This window comes from Schistocerca cancellata, chromosome 5, assembly GCF_023864275.1.
Source record: "Schistocerca cancellata isolate TAMUIC-IGC-003103 chromosome 5, iqSchCanc2.1, whole genome shotgun sequence".
NCBI lineage: Eukaryota > Metazoa > Arthropoda > Insecta > Orthoptera > Acrididae > Schistocerca > Schistocerca cancellata.
Window position 1 is genome coordinate 439,859,512 of NC_064630.1, and position 19,067 is coordinate 439,878,578.

General features: G+C 42.2%; 1 protein-coding gene across 2 annotated transcripts in view; it reads right to left on the minus strand.

Moving 5' to 3' along the window:
* The window catches only part of LOC126187909 (sodium-dependent nutrient amino acid transporter 1-like), a 157,566-nt gene that overhangs the window by 54,637 nt on the left and 83,862 nt on the right, over positions 1–19,067 (minus strand). Inside the window, exons 1-2 of one of the 2 annotated variants that reach the window (XM_049929263.1) lie at positions 2,260–2,403; positions 733–844 (exon numbers count right to left, since the gene is read on the minus strand). In XM_049929263.1, coding sequence (XP_049785220.1) covers positions 733–844; positions 2,260–2,319 — 172 coding nt within the window. In that variant the 5' untranslated portion in view covers positions 2,320–2,403. Of the gene's footprint in view, positions 1–732; positions 845–2,259; positions 2,404–19,067 lie in introns of those variants that run through there. The other variant, XM_049929262.1, reaches the window with a different exon arrangement.

Sequence of the window (19,067 nt, forward strand, 5' to 3'; positions counted from 1 at the left end):
CTAAAAACTAAAAATTAACAATTTACAAGCAATCTCGATTGTGTTTATTAAGTTAGTTATAATACTGATAGATCATTTTCCTGCGAAAAAAAATTTGAAATTCAAAGCAATGGTTACCTGGGTAACAGTTTATCATCTAGGTGTTTGTACTTAATACAATTGCTTCATGCCTACTCCGAAGTTGCTACCTGTAAAATCTGCATTTTACTGTGACAAATACTGTTTTGGCATCTTCTATCTACCGCCACAGCCAACAGCAACATGACAAAGAGTGCTGTATTGAAATATTTCCTTCGACAATCTATCACAATTCCTTTGAGCTGCTTCAGTATCTTATTTTTCCTTAACCATTATATATTCTAGGTCCAAAAGTTTCTCTCATGCATACTTGACTTACTTCATTATTATTTCCAATAGTATGAAAAAACTTAATGATTTTTTTGATATCTTTACTTTTTCCGAAACATTCCACTCACCCCTGTGTGATCTGAATGTTGATGACCATACCAGGTGTAATTGTGCACGGCATGTGACTTTCTTTACAAGCAGACAGTGTACATACTCATTTGCTTATTTTAAAATGAGTGAGAACTTTAAACTGGGAAGTAGTGCTAAATGAAGTAATTATTTTAATTAACAACCTGGTGGAAATATCTTCCTTTGAATTTACTAAGTCTATAGCACCCACTCAGTCGGAAGAAATATGGTAAGGATGTCTAAGAGAAAACTTACCACCTCCATCAAGTATGGCAATACGTGGCAGTCTTGTAATGTTTCCAAAGCTTGCAGCAAAGGAAAGTGCCGTCAATGTGTTGACCACAGCAGAAAGACATTGACAGGATTTCTAAAACAAAAGAAAACAAACATCAGCTTTAGTTACAGAGCAAAAGGAAAACAGTTCTTTCACTAGTTATTTTGGGAGGAATGAAACAGAACAAAGTTATGCGCATTTTGGTAAGCACGTAAATTGAACAAATAGAGGCCATTCTACTTGTCATGCAGAATGTATGTTTAACGCACTATCACATTCTGTTACAACATGAGGTAACACCAGAACTGCTAGCTTAAATTGTGTACATTGCTGCCACTGTACTGTAACACAGAGGTGTTCTAAAACTTAACATGCTGACCTGTATGCACAAAACTACTCCAAAGTTTACAGTGAACTTCTGAAAGACATTGCTAAAGGTGTGTCACTATGCATTATTGTAAACTTAATGCTGACAAATAAATGACACACAGAACAGGAAAGTAACGAAGCCAAATGTTTAGAAAAATCATTTGGATTTTTCCTGTGCACAGATTTACAATCATCTGTCTTGCGAACCACTCAAAAGATAGAGTATGATCTTTTTTTTCTGCTTCTATAAAAATTTTCCACCTGTTACAAAACTGACCATTCCTTCTGGGAGACTGCATATCTGAAGACCATGAAAGTACTTTAAGTAGAGTGCTGAACTAGGTCCTAATAGATAGTCGCCCACCTTCAAATCGAAGCTATTAATGTAACAAACAATTGACTAATAGAACAGAAAATGAGAGGGAGATATCACAGTTTGCTTAGTCATCTTTTACTGACTTTGACACACACACACACACACACACACACACACACACACACACAGGCACGCACACACAAATGATAAATATACATTTACAGAATGTATTAGTTAACAATTATCAGCATCTAGTTTGATAATATAATGTGCATAATACGAACCCGAATACAAAAGTGTTGGCTGTTTTACTTTCAGATACAACATCACAGTTAAGATGCCAGGAAACTGTTCTGGCGAGTTATTTAAAAGTGATTATTCTTTACATTCTTCAAACGTCATCATTTATTTTTAATTTTAATTATGTACTATCTGCATCTGTAGGTCACATAATGATCAATTCCAGTTAGTATGCCTCTTGACTCCTGTGCTAGATAACGCCCCACTAAAAGGAATACAACTTTGCTTTTTTGCAACCTGACAAACTTCTAACACAGTATAAGAGGTACTGCATATAGGTAGTGTCACACTCAACTACAAAATAATGCAAACTTTGGGCTATGAGTTCTGAATCTTTGAGTTAGCACTGACTCCAATCATCTGCAAGTTTAAACAAAAAAAATACTACAGCGGCAGCAGGTAACGTGGGATACATAACCAGCACTGTATGAACTCCCTTCTCAGATGTGCGCAGTATCAACAACAAAAATGAATAAAGCTGCAGCATACTGACATCGCTAACGTGGAGTCTAAAATATTGTACCTTATATTTCAGAGAGATGGGCAGTGTCGTGTGGGTGTATGTGAACACCGCATCGCTCATGGCCAGCGCCCATGGCGAAGTCGGGGTCGGCCGTAACCCCAGCACTCGGGCAGCGGGCGACAACTCTACACTGCGGGCGCGCGGATCCCGCGCTTGGCGGAACGCCCCCAGAGCTTCAGGGGCTATGAGCAGCCGAGCGAAGCGCAGCAGCGGCAGTGGCATACGCCGTCAGCTGGCGCTTCCCGCGGCACACCTGCTGTACCAGCTCAGCGAAACGACACGCCTCGTAAGCAGTTCGTGGCGCACGCGTCAGCTCGATTCAACCGTAAACTGGCATCCCGTAAGATAGCTAAGCACCTAACTGCGAGCTTGACAAGCACACGATCTTTCATACTGCGCAAGTATGCACAAATTCCATTCGAATCCATAGCGACCGCGCGTTCTTTTACAATGAAAAGTAACAACCCGCTTTTCATGAGACTTCGAAGCTAATTTGGATTGCTTGATTAATTCTCAAGTCATTAGGTAGAACAGATATATGTAATTTAGCCGTTTGAGCTCCGCAATGTAATTTTCAACTACTTCATGGCGAAGTACTGCTAACATTAAATCCATCCGTTGGTAGGAACAAGTGTCGTCAATTCGTTTAGTTGCAGCTGAGAGTTTTCATTTACAAACTATTGTGTAAGTAATTGTTTAGTATAACGGCATCTAATTAGTTCTTAATTACTGTGACTCGCAACACGAAACTAATTGACAGTGCAAACAGTGTTTATTTAGGTATTGGTTCTGTACTGTTTATTGAAATTCCGTCTGCACAAAAAAGTAATGTATTCCTATTTTAAGCAGGACACACGATAGGAACACTTGGGATAATGAAGTTTCAGTGCAGTTAACAAAAATGTAATCAATGTTGTTTATTTTTATTATTCCCACTTATTTTTCTGCGAAAACGACAGATATGCATTTGACTTTGCATCCTGTTTCGTATGTTTCAATTGTAATCTCCGAATGATAAGACTTTCTGTAAATATGAACAATTTGTATGACTGTAATTAATGAAATTACTATATGCAAACAAGGCCGAATTGTTAGCGAGAGTGTATAAAGACGCGAGAATTCGCGCGGGAAGGCTTGTACAGAGAGAGATTTTGAGCTAAGCTGTGTAACGTAATGTCAGATTTACGTATACCTGAATCTTTCATTGACTACTCTGGCCCATTACCACTTAAGAAATTTACAGGAAGATTCAACATCAGTAGATCAACGAAAACTAGTTAAATTAACGCCAATATTTTTTTAAAGAATCTGAGTTACACCCGTCCAACTTCAAGATTAACATTCGTAAAGACTTTTACTTTGATTTACTTTTATTTGACAATGAGTATTTCCAGCAAGGCAGTTACACCGCAACAAGGACCAGCCTGCGCTTTGGATATGATGAGCTCTGACGACGAGTATTTGCCAGTTTAGTTCGAACTTACTCTGCAACGAAAAAAAAAAAAAAAACAAACAAAGAAAACTGGATCTGTACTGGTAAGTCTGGTTAATGGAACATATTAGTTACTCTCCGAGTTGAAGACAAATCCCCGTGACTGGTATAATAATTTCTGGGTCAATGGAGAAACGCATTTAAATCTCCTGTCACTCCTAATACCTTTGAATGCCGATTAGGTCACAATCTTGACGAAAGCTGTAACGCCTCGCCGCGAGTGCCCGCAGAAATTGACACAGGGGGAGGGACAAGATTAAAAATTGTTGAAAGCGTGTCATACCCCAAGAACTAAATTTTACAGGTGATGCAGAAAATTTACTGCATCCCTGATAATTAATATCTACCCCCGATTCTGTTTCCTCCAAGGCGCCCGGACATCTCGTATTCACTAGACATTTTTCAGAGTGTGAGAGTAAGAAAGACGAGTTTTGTCTACATCTACATACATACTCAGCAACTATCACACGGTGCATGGCGGAGGGTACGTCGTACTACAGCTTGTCACTCGCAAATGTAACAAGGGAAAAACGACTATGAGCTACCGTATGGGCCCTGATTTCTCTTATTTTGTCTGCGCCTCCTGCTGCGAGATTCACGTTGGTGGCAGTAGAATCGGTCTGCAGTCTGTCGCCGGTTATCTTGTCTGTGTCGCGAAAAGAACGACTTCTTTCCTCCAGGGATTCCCATTTGAGTTTATGGTGCATTTTCGTAATACTCTCTTCCTTTAATTGGAGGGGATCCCAAACACCCGGACAGTATTCAATAATGGGGCCCACTAATGTTCTACACGGGGTCTTCTTTACAGGTAACCTATACTTTCCTAAATTTCTCCTAATAACCCCATGTCTACCATTCGCAGTCTCTACTAACTACCTTACAGGTTCGTTCCAATTGATATCACTTTGTAATGTTGCGCCCAGATATGTAATCGACGTAGCTAATACTGTATTCGAGGGTTACGCCATTGTTTTCCCTACTCATCTGCATTAATTTATATTTTTCTACATTTAGCGCAAGCTACCACTATTCACACCAAATCTTTACTAAGGACTAAGTAGACTGTTGGGGTATTCCCCCTATTGTACATCGGTAACTCATACTATGGAATATAGTACAGGTCTTGCATTCTTTTCAAAAGGACTTATTATCCGCGCAGTCCAAGAAGACTCGGCAAGTTGGCTGATGATACTCCTTCACTCGGCAGAAACCATAGTTAAGAGTGAAAATGGAAAAGGTTGAAAGTGTTAAATCAGATATTTGTCGAGAGAATGAAAAAGAAATATGTATCGCTTTCATACATAGCTGATATGAAGCCCAAAAAAAAGAAAGTCTGATATCAAAAAATTTGCTGCTGATAGCAAAAAAGAGACAACTTTCGAAGTGCCGTACTAGGAAGCTGACTTGTTCTAAGTGCCAATAAGAATTTCCTCAGTCTTCTGACGTATTATGTAGCCCGCCACGAATTCCAGTTACAGGCCGCATGACCAGTGGATACACATTAAGTGTCTTTAATGCAGTTGTTTCCACTGCTTTCTGTATATTCATGCCATTGATCATTGCTGATTCTTCCGCCTTTTACGGGCAGCTTCCCACCCCAATGTCAAGAGAATGCCCTGAACCTCTGTTCGCTCCTCCGCCTTCTTTGACAAGGCTGTTGGGGAAACGATGGTGACGTCTTATGCTGAGGTCTTATGTCGGCAGTCTTCGGCCACCATTGCTGTCTTTTATTCAAAATTCAAGCAATGACGAGGTTCGAACCCGGGACCGAAGACGTTCTGAATACTTCTCAAAGACGCTACCCTTAGACCAAGTGTATATTATCATGCAACGAAGGCAACAGCAACCAGCCAAGACGCTACCCTTAGACAAAGTGTATATTATCATGCAACGAAGGCAACAGCAACCAGCCACTGTTAATATTATAGTGCTATTTATTTACACAAATAACTCCGGTAACAGTTTGAAACCGACAGGTTCATTATAAGGAGGCTGCCTGTTTTTCTTAACAACTAATGTAAACAACAACAGATGTAATATAAATGTGAACAGCCATTTGAAAATGAACTTGTCGATTCGAAATAGGTAACGGTGCAATTTGTGTGAATAAATAGCGTTTATGTTTCTAACTAGTAGAGCTGTAGTCGACAAACACGACTTCTCATATCTTTGAAATTGTGGAACTCCAGACGAAGGCACAGCTTACACAAAGACCTTGCGTCCTCTGCTAAAGCGATGCTAACGTGATCCAGCGGACAACGCTGTTTACTGCGTCTACATCCACGAGAACAGTAGTGACATGGCGATTTAACGACAGCGGAAATGATGTGTGTATCTGATTTTGGAATCATCTTATTCATTGATATCTCAGATCCATTACGCACCCTATTGTCTGCTGCCTGAAGTTGATAGCAATCGAAGGGAATCAAGAAAGATTATCGGCGTTCGATTTCAGTCTTCGCATTATCCCCCACCAGTCTCTTTGCCGAGAATATTTTTACAATACGTGTATACTATCGTTATTCTCAAATGACATACTACGTAATAAAACAGTGCTTCTTTTGCCTCATTTCCAGGCGTTCAAAAAAGTACCGAACATATGCAGCATTTTTCGTAGTCTTGCACGATGAGACATACTTCGAGCCACGTCCTGGCTTTCACCCTGTATAAATGGCTACATAATGCATAAAAATAGCTGCTTGTGCTATTGAAAAAAGCTACAATATTTAGAAAACTGTAAAAAAGTTTTGACCGACAGATTTATCTGAAAACCCTAGAAAAGTTAGTTTTCTTACATAATCGACAACGTCGTCCCTACTATGGACGGTGGGCAAAATAAAAACCTGTGTATTATTGTTTCAGAAAAAGTTTCTTACCTTTCTGAACACCTTACAGTTTTGCTCCAAGACCTTGCTACAACTGAAAAAAAAGCACGTCTACTATCTAAAATGACGCCGTTTATCTGGAGCCAGTCCAGCGATCTGCCGAGTGAAACTGAATCGTCTCCATGCGCTGCGCCTGTACCGAAAAACAACGGGTAAGGGGAATCAACAGAAAAGTGACTGGGGTCTCTGTTTCAGCACTGTTCTATAAAGGTTCGCATCTACCTTGGGTTTAGTTAGCCGAAAAACGCAGTTATGCCATTTTCATGAACAGTGTGACAACCAAACGGTTATGCTGCAGCAGTCGTTCAGAAAGTGCAGAATCCCTAAAACTGCGGTTCAGCAGAATCATAGGCAAACCTGTTTAGAACAGAGAAGTATGTACTCCAGATGGGGGGGGGGGGGGCTGGTAGGAGGCTATGTCAGATCCTATTGCAAACAGACCCCCCCCCCTCCCCTCTTGCGGAGGACCACACAACACGAAAGACGGAGTAATAACCTAATTTCTCGCAAGCTGAAAATACTATAGGCTTCACCTTTTTTCCCCTTTTTTACTCCTGTAGTTCGTTCTGAGCGCATTCATCTGTGACGAAATGCTTTGTTTTTTTGTTAAATGCTTAATGTATACAACACTCTTCATTGCCGTGACAGTTTTTCGATCTGATACCCCTGAAACAAGGCTGGCGTTCGTATGCTCGCATCAACGTTTCCAGCAATTTGCGATTGATATACTTCGTACCGAGCAAGGTGGCGCATTGGACTCTCATTCGGGAGGACGACGGTTCAAACCCGCGTCCTATCACCCTGATTTAGGATTTCCGTGATGTGCCTAAATCGCTTCACGTAAATGCCGGAATGGTTCCTTTGAAAGGGCACGATCGACTTCTCCCCATCCGTCCCTAATCCGATGGGACCGATGACCTCGCCGTGCCGCCCCCCCCCCCCCCCCCGGCCTTAATCAGCCAAAACAAACACAAACACGTACATTGTTGGTAAATACGCTCAAGCATGACTACGTGAACCTGTTTACACAAGCTTGCATAACGAAGTCTATCAAACTTCAAGCAGCTTGAACTGTCCACATGTTTGCGTAAAATTACACTATAGACGCTCAAGAAAGCTTGCACAAAATGCTTGACTAAGCATTCTTCTCAAGCTTCTAGTTAGATGTCGCCTTAATGAAAATCACCTCAGCCATGGAGATCACCATAGTTGTCACAAAGACAGGTGAACAAACGGTACGCTTGAACTGACGGCATTTCCAATCGCTGACGCAAATAATCGATGTTTTCTGTTTCAGTGTTACAGAGTGTATTTATTTGTAGAATAGTTTCCACTTTGTTCGAGATACCTACAGACAATGAAAGCCATGGAAGCAAACACGTAGCACAGGAGCTCACAAACTTTATTTCTATAATGATTCCAAAAATTATGAAATGTTTAACAGTACCACGTCTACCTATCTTAAATAGATCAATGTAAACTGATCTTTGATAATTTAAAGCTCACTTTGGTCCGTGTTTGCTTTCAGATAAATACGTTTAGAGAAAAGGATTGTCCTGAGCGAATGAAATTTTCTTTTTTTTTTGCACCCATACAAGGACAACAAGTGAGCTTTAACCTTAAGATGAATGTCTCAGCGCCTTGCTACACGTTTCTGAAAAATAAAATTAACGCACTGACGATGGTGAAACTTCACCGAAACACGTATGGGTGAAAAGTGTAAGATCGTTCGTTCAAGGCAAAATCGTTTTTCCAAACTTATTTAGATAAATGCACATTTTTTGTACTAAATGACAGCAGGTGTCATTCGGCACAAAACTACTTCTGCTGCAGAGTTCTGCCTCAAACAGTTCGTAAGACGACGCCAATACATTATGAGCGTTATTTGTAGCATTAGCACTGTCACTTGACGAAAAAAAAAAAAAAAAAAAAAAGTATGTATGAAATCTTATGGGACTTAACTGCTAAGGTCATCAGTCCCTAAGCTTACACACAACTTAACCTAAATTATCCTCCTAAGGACAACACACACACACACACACACACACACACACACACACACACACACACACCCATGCCCGAAGGAGGACTCGAACCTCCGCCGGGATCAGCCGTATAGTCCATGACTGCAGCGCTGCAGTCCGCTCGGCTAATCCCGCGCGGCGTCACTTGCAAGATGTAACTGTTACGTTGACCTATCAGAACGTTCTGTGACCATCATATCAACTATTATCTAACGTCTTGAGTAGTTCATTAAATGCAGCAACATTTTCTATGCCCCTGCGACAGTTTGAAATGAAGTCCAATGTTTCTTGACAGAGCGTAGGGGAACGATGCGGGAGACCCGTACCGCCGTACTAGGCAAGGTCCTAATAGAGGTGGTTTGCTGTTGCCTTCCTCCGACCGTAACGGGGATGAATGATGATGATTAAGACGAGACAACAACACCCCGTCATCTCGGGGCAGGTGAAAATCCCTGACCCCGCCGGGAATCGTACACGGGACGCCGTGCTCGGGAAGCGTGAACGCTACCGCGTGACCAAGAGCTGCGGACCCTGTGACGGTTACAGTGGGCAAATGAAATAAAAAGTTTAAAAGAATAACTTATTTGAAACTGGCTACCCTAGCTTTACCAACATTTTATCAGTGAAGATATTCACAGAAAAAGAGAAGAAAAACGGAAGAAACGAAAAAAAGGCGTGCCTTTCATTGTATAGAAATGTCCTCTTAGGAAAAGATATTATACCCATGTAAAAATTCTTCACGGAGTTGGCTGAGAAAAATAAGAGACATAAAAACAATTCTTTCGAGTAAGACTGCCAACATTGTAGTTTCTTTGCCGAGTAACAACTCGCTGACTGGGGCTGCTTTTTGCACAGATGCTTTTCACTTACTTAAAGGTCTCAGAATATCTGAGGACATGAAAATGCTGTTTACTCAAGAGTTCTCCAGTGTCCTGTTGCGTCACCCTTGTTTGTAAATACGAGAAAGGTAGCCAGACACCAGCGTGTTCGCGGGTCTGGTAGCAGTAAACATTAAAGAGCATGCGCAGTCCTAGACCAGAGTCAAAAATATGCGACTGTTCGTATTTTCATCGAGATGGTGTACGCGCATTGCAGCACTTATACAGGGTGTTTGAAATAATATTTCAGTTGTTTATTAAAGACAAACCGTAAGAGAGAAACACACATTGCGCATGCCGCTGGATACAGGAAGGTTCAAAGTTTTGACTCAGTTGTGCTATTGGTTGTTTGTAGCAACAGGGTGACTACAGTACAATACAAATTATTTTGTGTGTTGGAATTGGCGCAAAGTCAATCCATTGTTCAAGTGGAGCGTGCATTCCTCCGTCGATTCAGCAAGGAGCCGCCTCTGAACAGACAGATTTATGACTGACAAAAAAATTCTTGGAAGCTGGTTGCATATAGAAAGGGAAGAGCAATGGTAGAAGACGCACGCGTGATGAAAATATCGAGCGTATCCTAAATACGTTCACGCGATGCCCTCGGAAGACCACAAGGCGGGCAGGCCAAGAACTTCAAAGTCCTCAAACAACGGTGTGGCGTTTTCTGAAAAGACTCCTGCATATGAAGCCTTACAAGTTACATTTACTGCAGCAACTGCGTCCCGGCGACCATATCACAAGGTACGAATTTTCGTTTCAGTTCTCCAGTATACGACAGAGGACATTTTTCCCGAATACCTCATCTTTTCGGACGAATCGACGTTTCACCTATCGGATAAAGTAAACCGCAATAATGAAGGAATTTGGGAGTCACAAAATCTTGGCATCATTGTCGAACATGAAAGAGACTCGCCGAAACTGAATGTATTATTGGCATCATGTGTCCAACAAAAGAAACGTCAATACAACTTTAAAAAGTTTTCCTTCGGTTTCTTTCCCTCGTTGTCTCCTCCTAGTACCTCTCCTATCTCTCTCCATTTCAGTCTTCTGTTGCATTGTATTATAGATGCCAACTACTACTTATGTTCCTCTTCCCCTTTCTAGAGAAGTGGCTTTGTTTACCTTGACCCCAATTTCGCGCCAAGCAGTCTGTCCACTCCACAGAACCGTTGTCCTAAATCTTCCTTACTATCAGCCAAAAAGAAAGAGTACGTGGTCTGTGACTATCAGCTGTTGCACTAGGGCGAGGAGAAAATTTCTCAGCCTGGCGGTGAAAGACTGTTCGCCGGCCGATGTGGCCGAGGGGTTCTGTGCGCTTCAGCCTGGAACTGTTCGACCGCTACGGTCGCAGGTTCGAATCCTGCCTCGGGCATGGATGTGCGTGATGTCCTTAGGTTAATTAGTTTTAAGTAGTTCTAAATTCTAGGGGACTGATGACCTCAGATGTTGAGTCCCATAGTGCTTAGAGCCATTTTTGAAAGACTGTTCAAGTAAACAGTTCCGTTGGCACGACAGTCTCTTAGACGAAAGCACTTAAACGTTTTCCCAGTGACGAGATTCCATCCACGAAACGGGATATTATTATACCTGCAAAATATTTATCTACCGTTGTCAAACACTTTACTGAACTTTACATATCTTCCAGCAACAAAATCCAGTCGCCCTTGGTAAAGAAATTAATTTTTAGATACGACTTCGCATAAAATTGACTCACAGTGAGATGCATTAAAGTGTCCCCTATTTTCTTGTCGTACAGAAGCAGGCTCCAGTACCCAACTTCGCGCTAGAAAAATGAATATGCAACTAGGCGCGAATCCAGGATTTAGTTCTAATGGCGGAGATCATAACTTGTTAATGTCTCCTCCTCCTCCTTCTGCCCCCCCCCCCCCCCCCACCATCCTCCCTCCCCGTATCCTGCAACAATAATTTGATTTTCAAAATTTGATATAGTTGTCGACCGAATTTAAAATGTTGTCATATCTATTCAATAAAAGTTATAATCTTATATTAAAGGTTTAACGCGGTAAAAAAATATTGCTACAGCTAGAAACTGTACATATCTTGAGGCAGCATAACTCAGAGCACGCAGATTATCCAGCTTTTATTTTTCAGGGAGTGTGGGGAGGGAGGGGAACACTGTGAAAAATGTCTTGCAGTGAGATGATTAGGATAACGATATACCACTTACATTGCTCTTTCTGTGTGTTTCATTGCGCAAATAACAATGAGCTCACTTCGTCATATTACCACCGTTAGGAGTTCCGCAGATACATTAATACTTGATACTGAAAACTGTAACTGTTCTCGCAAATGTATATACATTCGCCGGTGTTTTTACCTCAAGTGTAATATCGATGCTGTCATCTGCTGTCTTTGGTGGAATTTGTATTCAGACCTGACTTGGACGCTTGTTGTAGACGCACCGTTATATCCGATTTTTAGCTATAGATTAGTCAGTTTTGTGCGTTATTCTCCCTCTTGACCGCTTGGATGACAGTGGATCAGTGATATTACATGTTTACATAGTTAATAGTAGAAGTACGTGATGTGTGGAAATTCGGTTACGTTTTCATTACTTTCCTAGGTTCCAGCAAAGACAGCATTTGGTAGCATTGGTATTACACTTAAGGTAGCAACCAACCGAATGTATAGTACCCTTACGATCACACTTGCAGTTTGCAGTCTCAAGACTATCACCTACTGATGTATTTGCAGAACACCTGACGATGGCAATAAAAATGGCTCTAAGCACTATGGAACTTAACTGCTGTGGTCATCTGTCCCGAAGAACTTAGAACTACTTAAACCTAACTAACCTAAGGACATCACACACATCCATGCCCGAGGCAGGATTCGAACCTGCGACCGTAGACGATTGCAATATACCGATATGAGTTAGTTGTGATTTGAGCAGTAAAACTCATATAAAGAGCAGTATAACTGGTATACCATTATCGTAATCATACGCAGATTATATTCATCCATTATTTGAGACTCAGCGCATTTAGCAACAAACTTTACACATAATTTCAAACCTTTACGAACCTTTTATCTTACAGTCAGAGGCTTATCTCACTAGGGGTAAGACAGATACTGCCTACAGGAAAATTAAAGAGACCTTTGGAAAAAAGAGAACAACTTGCATGAATATCAAGAGCTCAGATGGAAACCCAGTTCTAAGCAAAGAAGGGAAAGCAGAAAGGTGGAAGGAGTATGTAGAGGGTCGAGACAAGGGCGATGTACTTGAGGACAATATTTTGGAAATGGAATGTAGATCAAGATGAAATGGGAGATACAATACTGCGTGAAGAGTTTCACAGAGCACTGAAAAACCTGAGTCGAAACAAAGCCCCGGGAGCAGACAGCATTCCATTAGAACTACTGACAGCCTTGGGAGAGCCAGTCCTGACAAAACTCTACCATCTGGTGAGCAAGATGTATGAGACAGGCGAAATTCCCTCAGACTTCAAGAAGAATATAATAATTCCAATCCCAAAGAAAGCAGGTGTTGACGGATGTGAAAATTACCGAACTACCAGTTTAATAAGTCACAGCTGCAAAATACTAACGCGAATTCTTTACAGGCGAATGGAAAAACTGGCAGAAGCCGACCTCGGGGAAGATCAGTTTGGATTCCGCAGAAATGTTGTTACACGTAAGGCAATACTGACCCTACGACTTATCTTAGAAATTAGATTAAGGAAAGGCAAACCTACATTTCTAGCATTTGTAGACTTAGAGAAAGCTTTTGACAATGTTGACTGGAATACTCTCTTTCAAATTCTAAAGGTGGCAGGGGTAAAATACAGGGAGCGAAAGGCTATTTACAATTTGTACAGAAACCAGATGGCAGTTATAACGAATCGAGGGGCATGAAAGGGAAGCAGTGGTTGGGAAGGGAGTGACACAGGGTTGTAGCCTGTCCTCGATGTTGTTCAATCTGTATATTGAACAAGCAATAAAGGAAACAAAAGAAAAATTCGGAGTAGGTATTAAAATCCATGGAGAAGAAATAAAGGCTTTGAGGTTCGCCGATGACATTTTAATTCTATCAGAGACAGCAAAGGACTTGGAAGAGCAGTTGAACGGAATGGATAGTGTCTTGAAAGGAGGGTATAAGATGAACATCAACAAAAGCAAAACGAGGATAATGGAATGTAGTCGAATTAACTCGGGTGATGCTGAGGGAATTAGATTAGGAAATGAGACACTTAAAGTAGTAAAGGAGTTTTGCTATTTGGGGAGCAAAATAACTGATGATGGTCGAAGTAGAGAGGATATAAAATGTAGACTGGCAATGGTAAGGAAAGCGTTTCTGAAGAAGAGAAATTTGTTAACATCGAGTATAGATTTAAGTGTCAGGAAGTCATTTCTGAAAGTATATGTATGGAGTGTAGCCATGTATGGAAATGAAACATGGACGATAAATAGTTTGGACAAGAAGAGAATAGAAGCTTTCGAAATGTGGTGCTACAGAAGAATGCTGAAGATTAGATGGGTAGATCACATAACTAATGAGGAGGTATTGAATAGGATTGGGGAGAAGAGAAATTTGTGGCACAACTTGACAAGAAGAAGGGACCGGTTGGTAGGACATGTTCTGTGGCATCAGTTTAGTATTGGAGGGCAGCGTGGAGGGTAAAAATCGTAGAGGGAGACCAAGAGATGAATACACTAAGCAGATTTAGAAGGATGTAGGCTGCAGTAGGTACTGGGAGATTAAGAAGCTTGCACAGAATAAAGTAGCTTGGAGAGCTGCATCAAACCAGTCTCTGGACTGAAGACCACAACAACATCTTACAGATATTCCGACACAAAAATCATAAGGGGGAAAAAAAAACCTTTATCGCTTACTTCATTTTCGCTGCTCACGGAGTAAAACTGCAGTGGCAGGCGTGATGCTTTAGTTAATTACTACTTTATTAATGAGTCTGTTTGCAGTTTACTGCACATACAGTGTACACATATACCAATTAATGTGGCCGCAAAATTATATCATTGCAAGACACACGGTTCGGGTGATATGAGGCTTTATATTTGCGATATCGATTCTTTGAAGGCTCGGATGTGGGTTAACTGGTATATTCATTGCACCCAAGTTACAAAAACCATCAAATACAAGCTTCAACTGCAAATGACTTGAAACGAAATGTCGTGTGGCTAGGGCCACTTCGGCATCTTGCGTGTCGATGGCGACGACATGATGATGGCGGAGACAAGACAACACCCAGTCCCTGAGCGGAGAAAGTCTCCAAACCAGCCGGAATCGAACCCGGGCCTCTTTGCATGGCATTCCATCGCGCTGACCACTCAGCTACCAAGGCGGACGGCGAATGACGTAATCCATTATGATGTCTCCTCAGTTCCGCTTGTGACATAGGCGATGTTTCATTTCAGTGGCGAACTTCCTCTCCACGAAGCGACAATCTGACATGTTTCATGGGAATGCTATGCAATGTGAAATCCCACGTTTTGACGCTTTAAAACGGGTCCGGCAGCACGTCCACGTCCGCGTTGAAGTCCCGTGTGAGGATTCCATTTCCTTCGTGTCAGCACGAGCTCGCCTCTTCAGCCTTCACGTTTATCATTACCAACTCCACAATGAACGTGTGTTGTTCCACGGCCAGTGGGTTTCAGCATGCAGGCCCGACAGCACGGGAGCGGTACAGGCCTTGGACGGCCTCCAGCGGACGGCTCGCGGTCCGCTGCGTCCTCCGTGTCACCGCAGGCAACGTGCCGTGCCGACTAAAGCTCGGGACCGCCGCTCTGGTCAAGGCCGTCCTGCAGCGATTCGCACTGAAAGGTGCCGTCCCTCACTGCTCGACCTCAAATACTGCAAAATGCGACGATTTTTCTCCTAACTATGGCTTCTCGATTCATTTCAGTTGCATCACTCAATAACTGCTGTGTCAGAGCGTGAGAACGATCTCGTCACAATGGAGAACGGAAAATTTCGTTGTGTCACACGAGTGGGATGTAGTTAGACTACTACCACTAATAGAGATGGCATAACAGTGTCTGAGGTATGGATATTTCGTTAAACAGTCTTGCAATGGGACCGTGCCTACTCGCCGTCACCAGTTTCACCCAGATTTATGGAATATGCACGGCTTGACCGTAAATGAGAGTGACCGAAGTGGGAGCGCCAGATGCGAATAGGACACGCGCTCTGAGGGTTTGTACAAACTTTATTATGTATACACGCAATCCATCCATCCCGGGAATCGAGAATCTCGACGAATATTCGCATGTTGTCGACAATGATACTGGCAATGGCCGATATCTTGCCGAAGATCGATATTTTGCCAGATATCGGTCCCAGGAATTCCAAGACTTTCGTGAATGTTTTACACTGCTGGCCATTAAAACCGCTACACCACGAAGATGACATGCTACAGACGCGAAATTTAACCGACAGGAAGAAGATGCCGTGATAGGCAAAGGATTAGCTTTTCAGAGCATTCACACAAGGTTGGCGCCGGTGGCGACCCCAACGTGCTGACATGAGGAAAGTTTCCAACCGATTTCTCATACACAAACAGTAGTTGACCAGCGTTGCCTGGTGAAACGTTGTTATGATGTCTCGTGTAAGGAGGAAAATGCGTACCATCACGTTTCCGACTTTGATAAAGGTCGGATTGTAGTCTATCGCGATTGCGGTTTATCGTATCGCGACATTGCTGCCCACGTTGGTCGAGATCCAATCACTTAGCAGAATATGGTGCGTTCAGGATGGTAATACGGAACGCCGTGCTGGATCCCAATGGCCTCTTTTCACTAGCAGTCGAGATGACAGGCATCTTATCCGCATGGCTGTAACGGATCGTGCAGCCACGTCTCGATCCCTGAGTCAACAGATGGGGACGTTTGCAAGACAACAACCATCTGCACGAACAGTTCGACGTCGTTTGCAGCAGCATGGACTATCGGCTCTGAGACCATGGCTGCGGTTACCCGTGACGCTGCATCGCAGACAGGAGCGCCTTCGATGGTGTACTCAACGACGAACCTGGGTGCACGAATGGCAAAACGTCATTTTTTTGGATGAATCTAGGTTCTGTTTACAGCATCACGATGGTCGCATCCGTGTTTGGCGACATCGCGGTGAAAGCACATTGGAACCATGTATTCGTCATCGCCATACTGGCGTATCACCCGGCGTGATGGTATGAGGTGCCATTGGTTACACGTCTGTCACCTCTTGTTCACATTGACGGCACTTTGAACAGTGGACGTTACATTTCAGATGTGTTACGACCCGTGACTCCACCCTTCATTCGATCCCTGCGAAACCCTACATTCCAGCAGGATAATGCACGGCCGCATGTTGCAGGTCCTGTACGGGCCTTTCTGGATACGGAAAATGTTCGACTGCTGCCCTGGCCAGCACATTCTCCAGATCTCTCACCATTGAAAACGTCTGGTCAATGATGGCCGAGCAACTGGCTCGTCACAATACGCCAGTCACTACTCTTGATGAACTGTGGTATCGTGGATGGGCACCTGAACCTGTACCTGCCATCCAAGCTCTGTTTGCCTCAATGCCCAGGCGTGTCAAGGCCGTTATTTCGGCCAGAGGTGGTTGTTCTAGGTACTGATTTCTCAGGATCTATGCACCCAAATTGCGTGAAAATGTAATCACATGTCAGTTCTAGTATAATATACTTGTCCAATGAATACCCGTTTATCATCTGCATTTCTTCTTGGTGTAGCAATTAGAATGGCCAGTGATGTATGTTTGGAAGTCGGATAACAAATGACAAAAGAATTAGAGTATATTGTTTTGTGTCATCTGATTACAGACTAACAATTTTCTAATTTCTTCCTTTACGTTTGTTGTGAAACCTTGCTACTTGCCAAATTTCATGGTTGTAGGTGAACTGGAGCTATCCTGTATGTTTTAATGAGTGAATTTGCGACTATCAAAGAAATTTTAATTTTTTCTATCGCCAAGGGGGACAAATTTCATACTGATACGTCTGCCCGCTCCTGAGAAAAGGGGGGCTTTAAACAGACGCACAACAGAATGATCCTACAAGGATTCAGTTTTTACCGATTCAAGTACGGAACCCTAAAAATAGCATTTCTTGTGTGGATCAGGCGTGGCATGGGCCGTTGGCGCAGCGAAAAAGAGTGCGAAACAGTGTTCTATGGGCGTGGGGTCGTGTCCCTATGCGGAAACTTTTATTTTCAATTTTTACGTTACTTTCGCTGAAAATAAACCAAAGTAATGCACAGTATTTTGTGTTTCTTAATATTTTCACAAAATTCATGAAAAGGATAGGCAAAGGAAAATATGCGATTACAAATAAATACCCCAAAAAAAATTGTAAGACATACATGATTACTTTGTGCACAAAATTAGACATTTTTATTATTTTTCAAGATGATGAATAATTGCCATCGTGTAGTATTAACGCAGTTCCCCCTCGTCTATTTTTATAGCCAGATAAATAATTCGTTCAAAAAGCTTCAAAACTGCCCTTATTTTGCCAAGAGCGAAAAATATATGGCATCCCGAGAAGCTTGCTTCCAAACACGTACCACTGTACATCACCAGGTACCCTCGCCAAAATTTGGCGAAATGATGCATACACCGTGGTTCGCTGCTAAACTGTGCAATGAGAGAGGCCCTTTTATGAATGTAAACCAAGTTTGTTTTCCTACAGAAGCTTTAAAACAGCCATGTAGTTGTAAAAACGTTGTGTTTATGATGTGTGTATGATAGAGAGAAAATTACTGCTTCCTCTGTTTTTACGGTATCACCCTAACACGTGTAAATCAACTGTAATATAATGAAAGTTGCTAATACTATATACGAAGTTCTAGGTACAGGCCCTCCGATTCCTACCTGGCGCCGAATGACGCCAAAACTGCTTTTCCCCTCTCCACGCTGCTTGGCCATCCGGAGCTCTCACTCCTGTCGCTTTTATTTCTGGCCAAACCTTGCACATGCCTCAAATTTGGATGAAATTCTTGGTATGGTCTCCTTATTAGTGATAATGATGCTGGCCACACATCGGAGATGAAACATCGATGTTTTGTATATCCATATTTATGCTATCTCAAATTTATGATATATCAAACAAGTGATTCCTATATAAAAACAAGTTGTTTGTTTTAAGACAGGAATCCTACGTACAGTGATAAGACATATTTGTCATTGATTAATATATAAATTTTGCCACGAAATTATTAAATTTTATTGGAATAAATTTTAGTATCTTTGTTGTTGAGTTTTAGGACGACTCAAATGAATAATCTTGAAAAATGGTTCAAATGGCTCTGAGCACTATGGGACTTAACATCTGAGGTCATCAGTCCCCTAGAACTTGGAACTACTTAAACCTAACTAACCTAAGAACATTACACACATCCATTCCCGAGGCAGGATTCGAACCTGCGACCGTAGCGGTCGCGTGGTTCCAGACTGAAGCGCCTAGAACCGCCCGGCCGCTCCGGCCGGCAACAATTTTGAAATGTGATGTTTCTAAAAAAAATGGAGAACTCAAGAACCTTGGGTCCA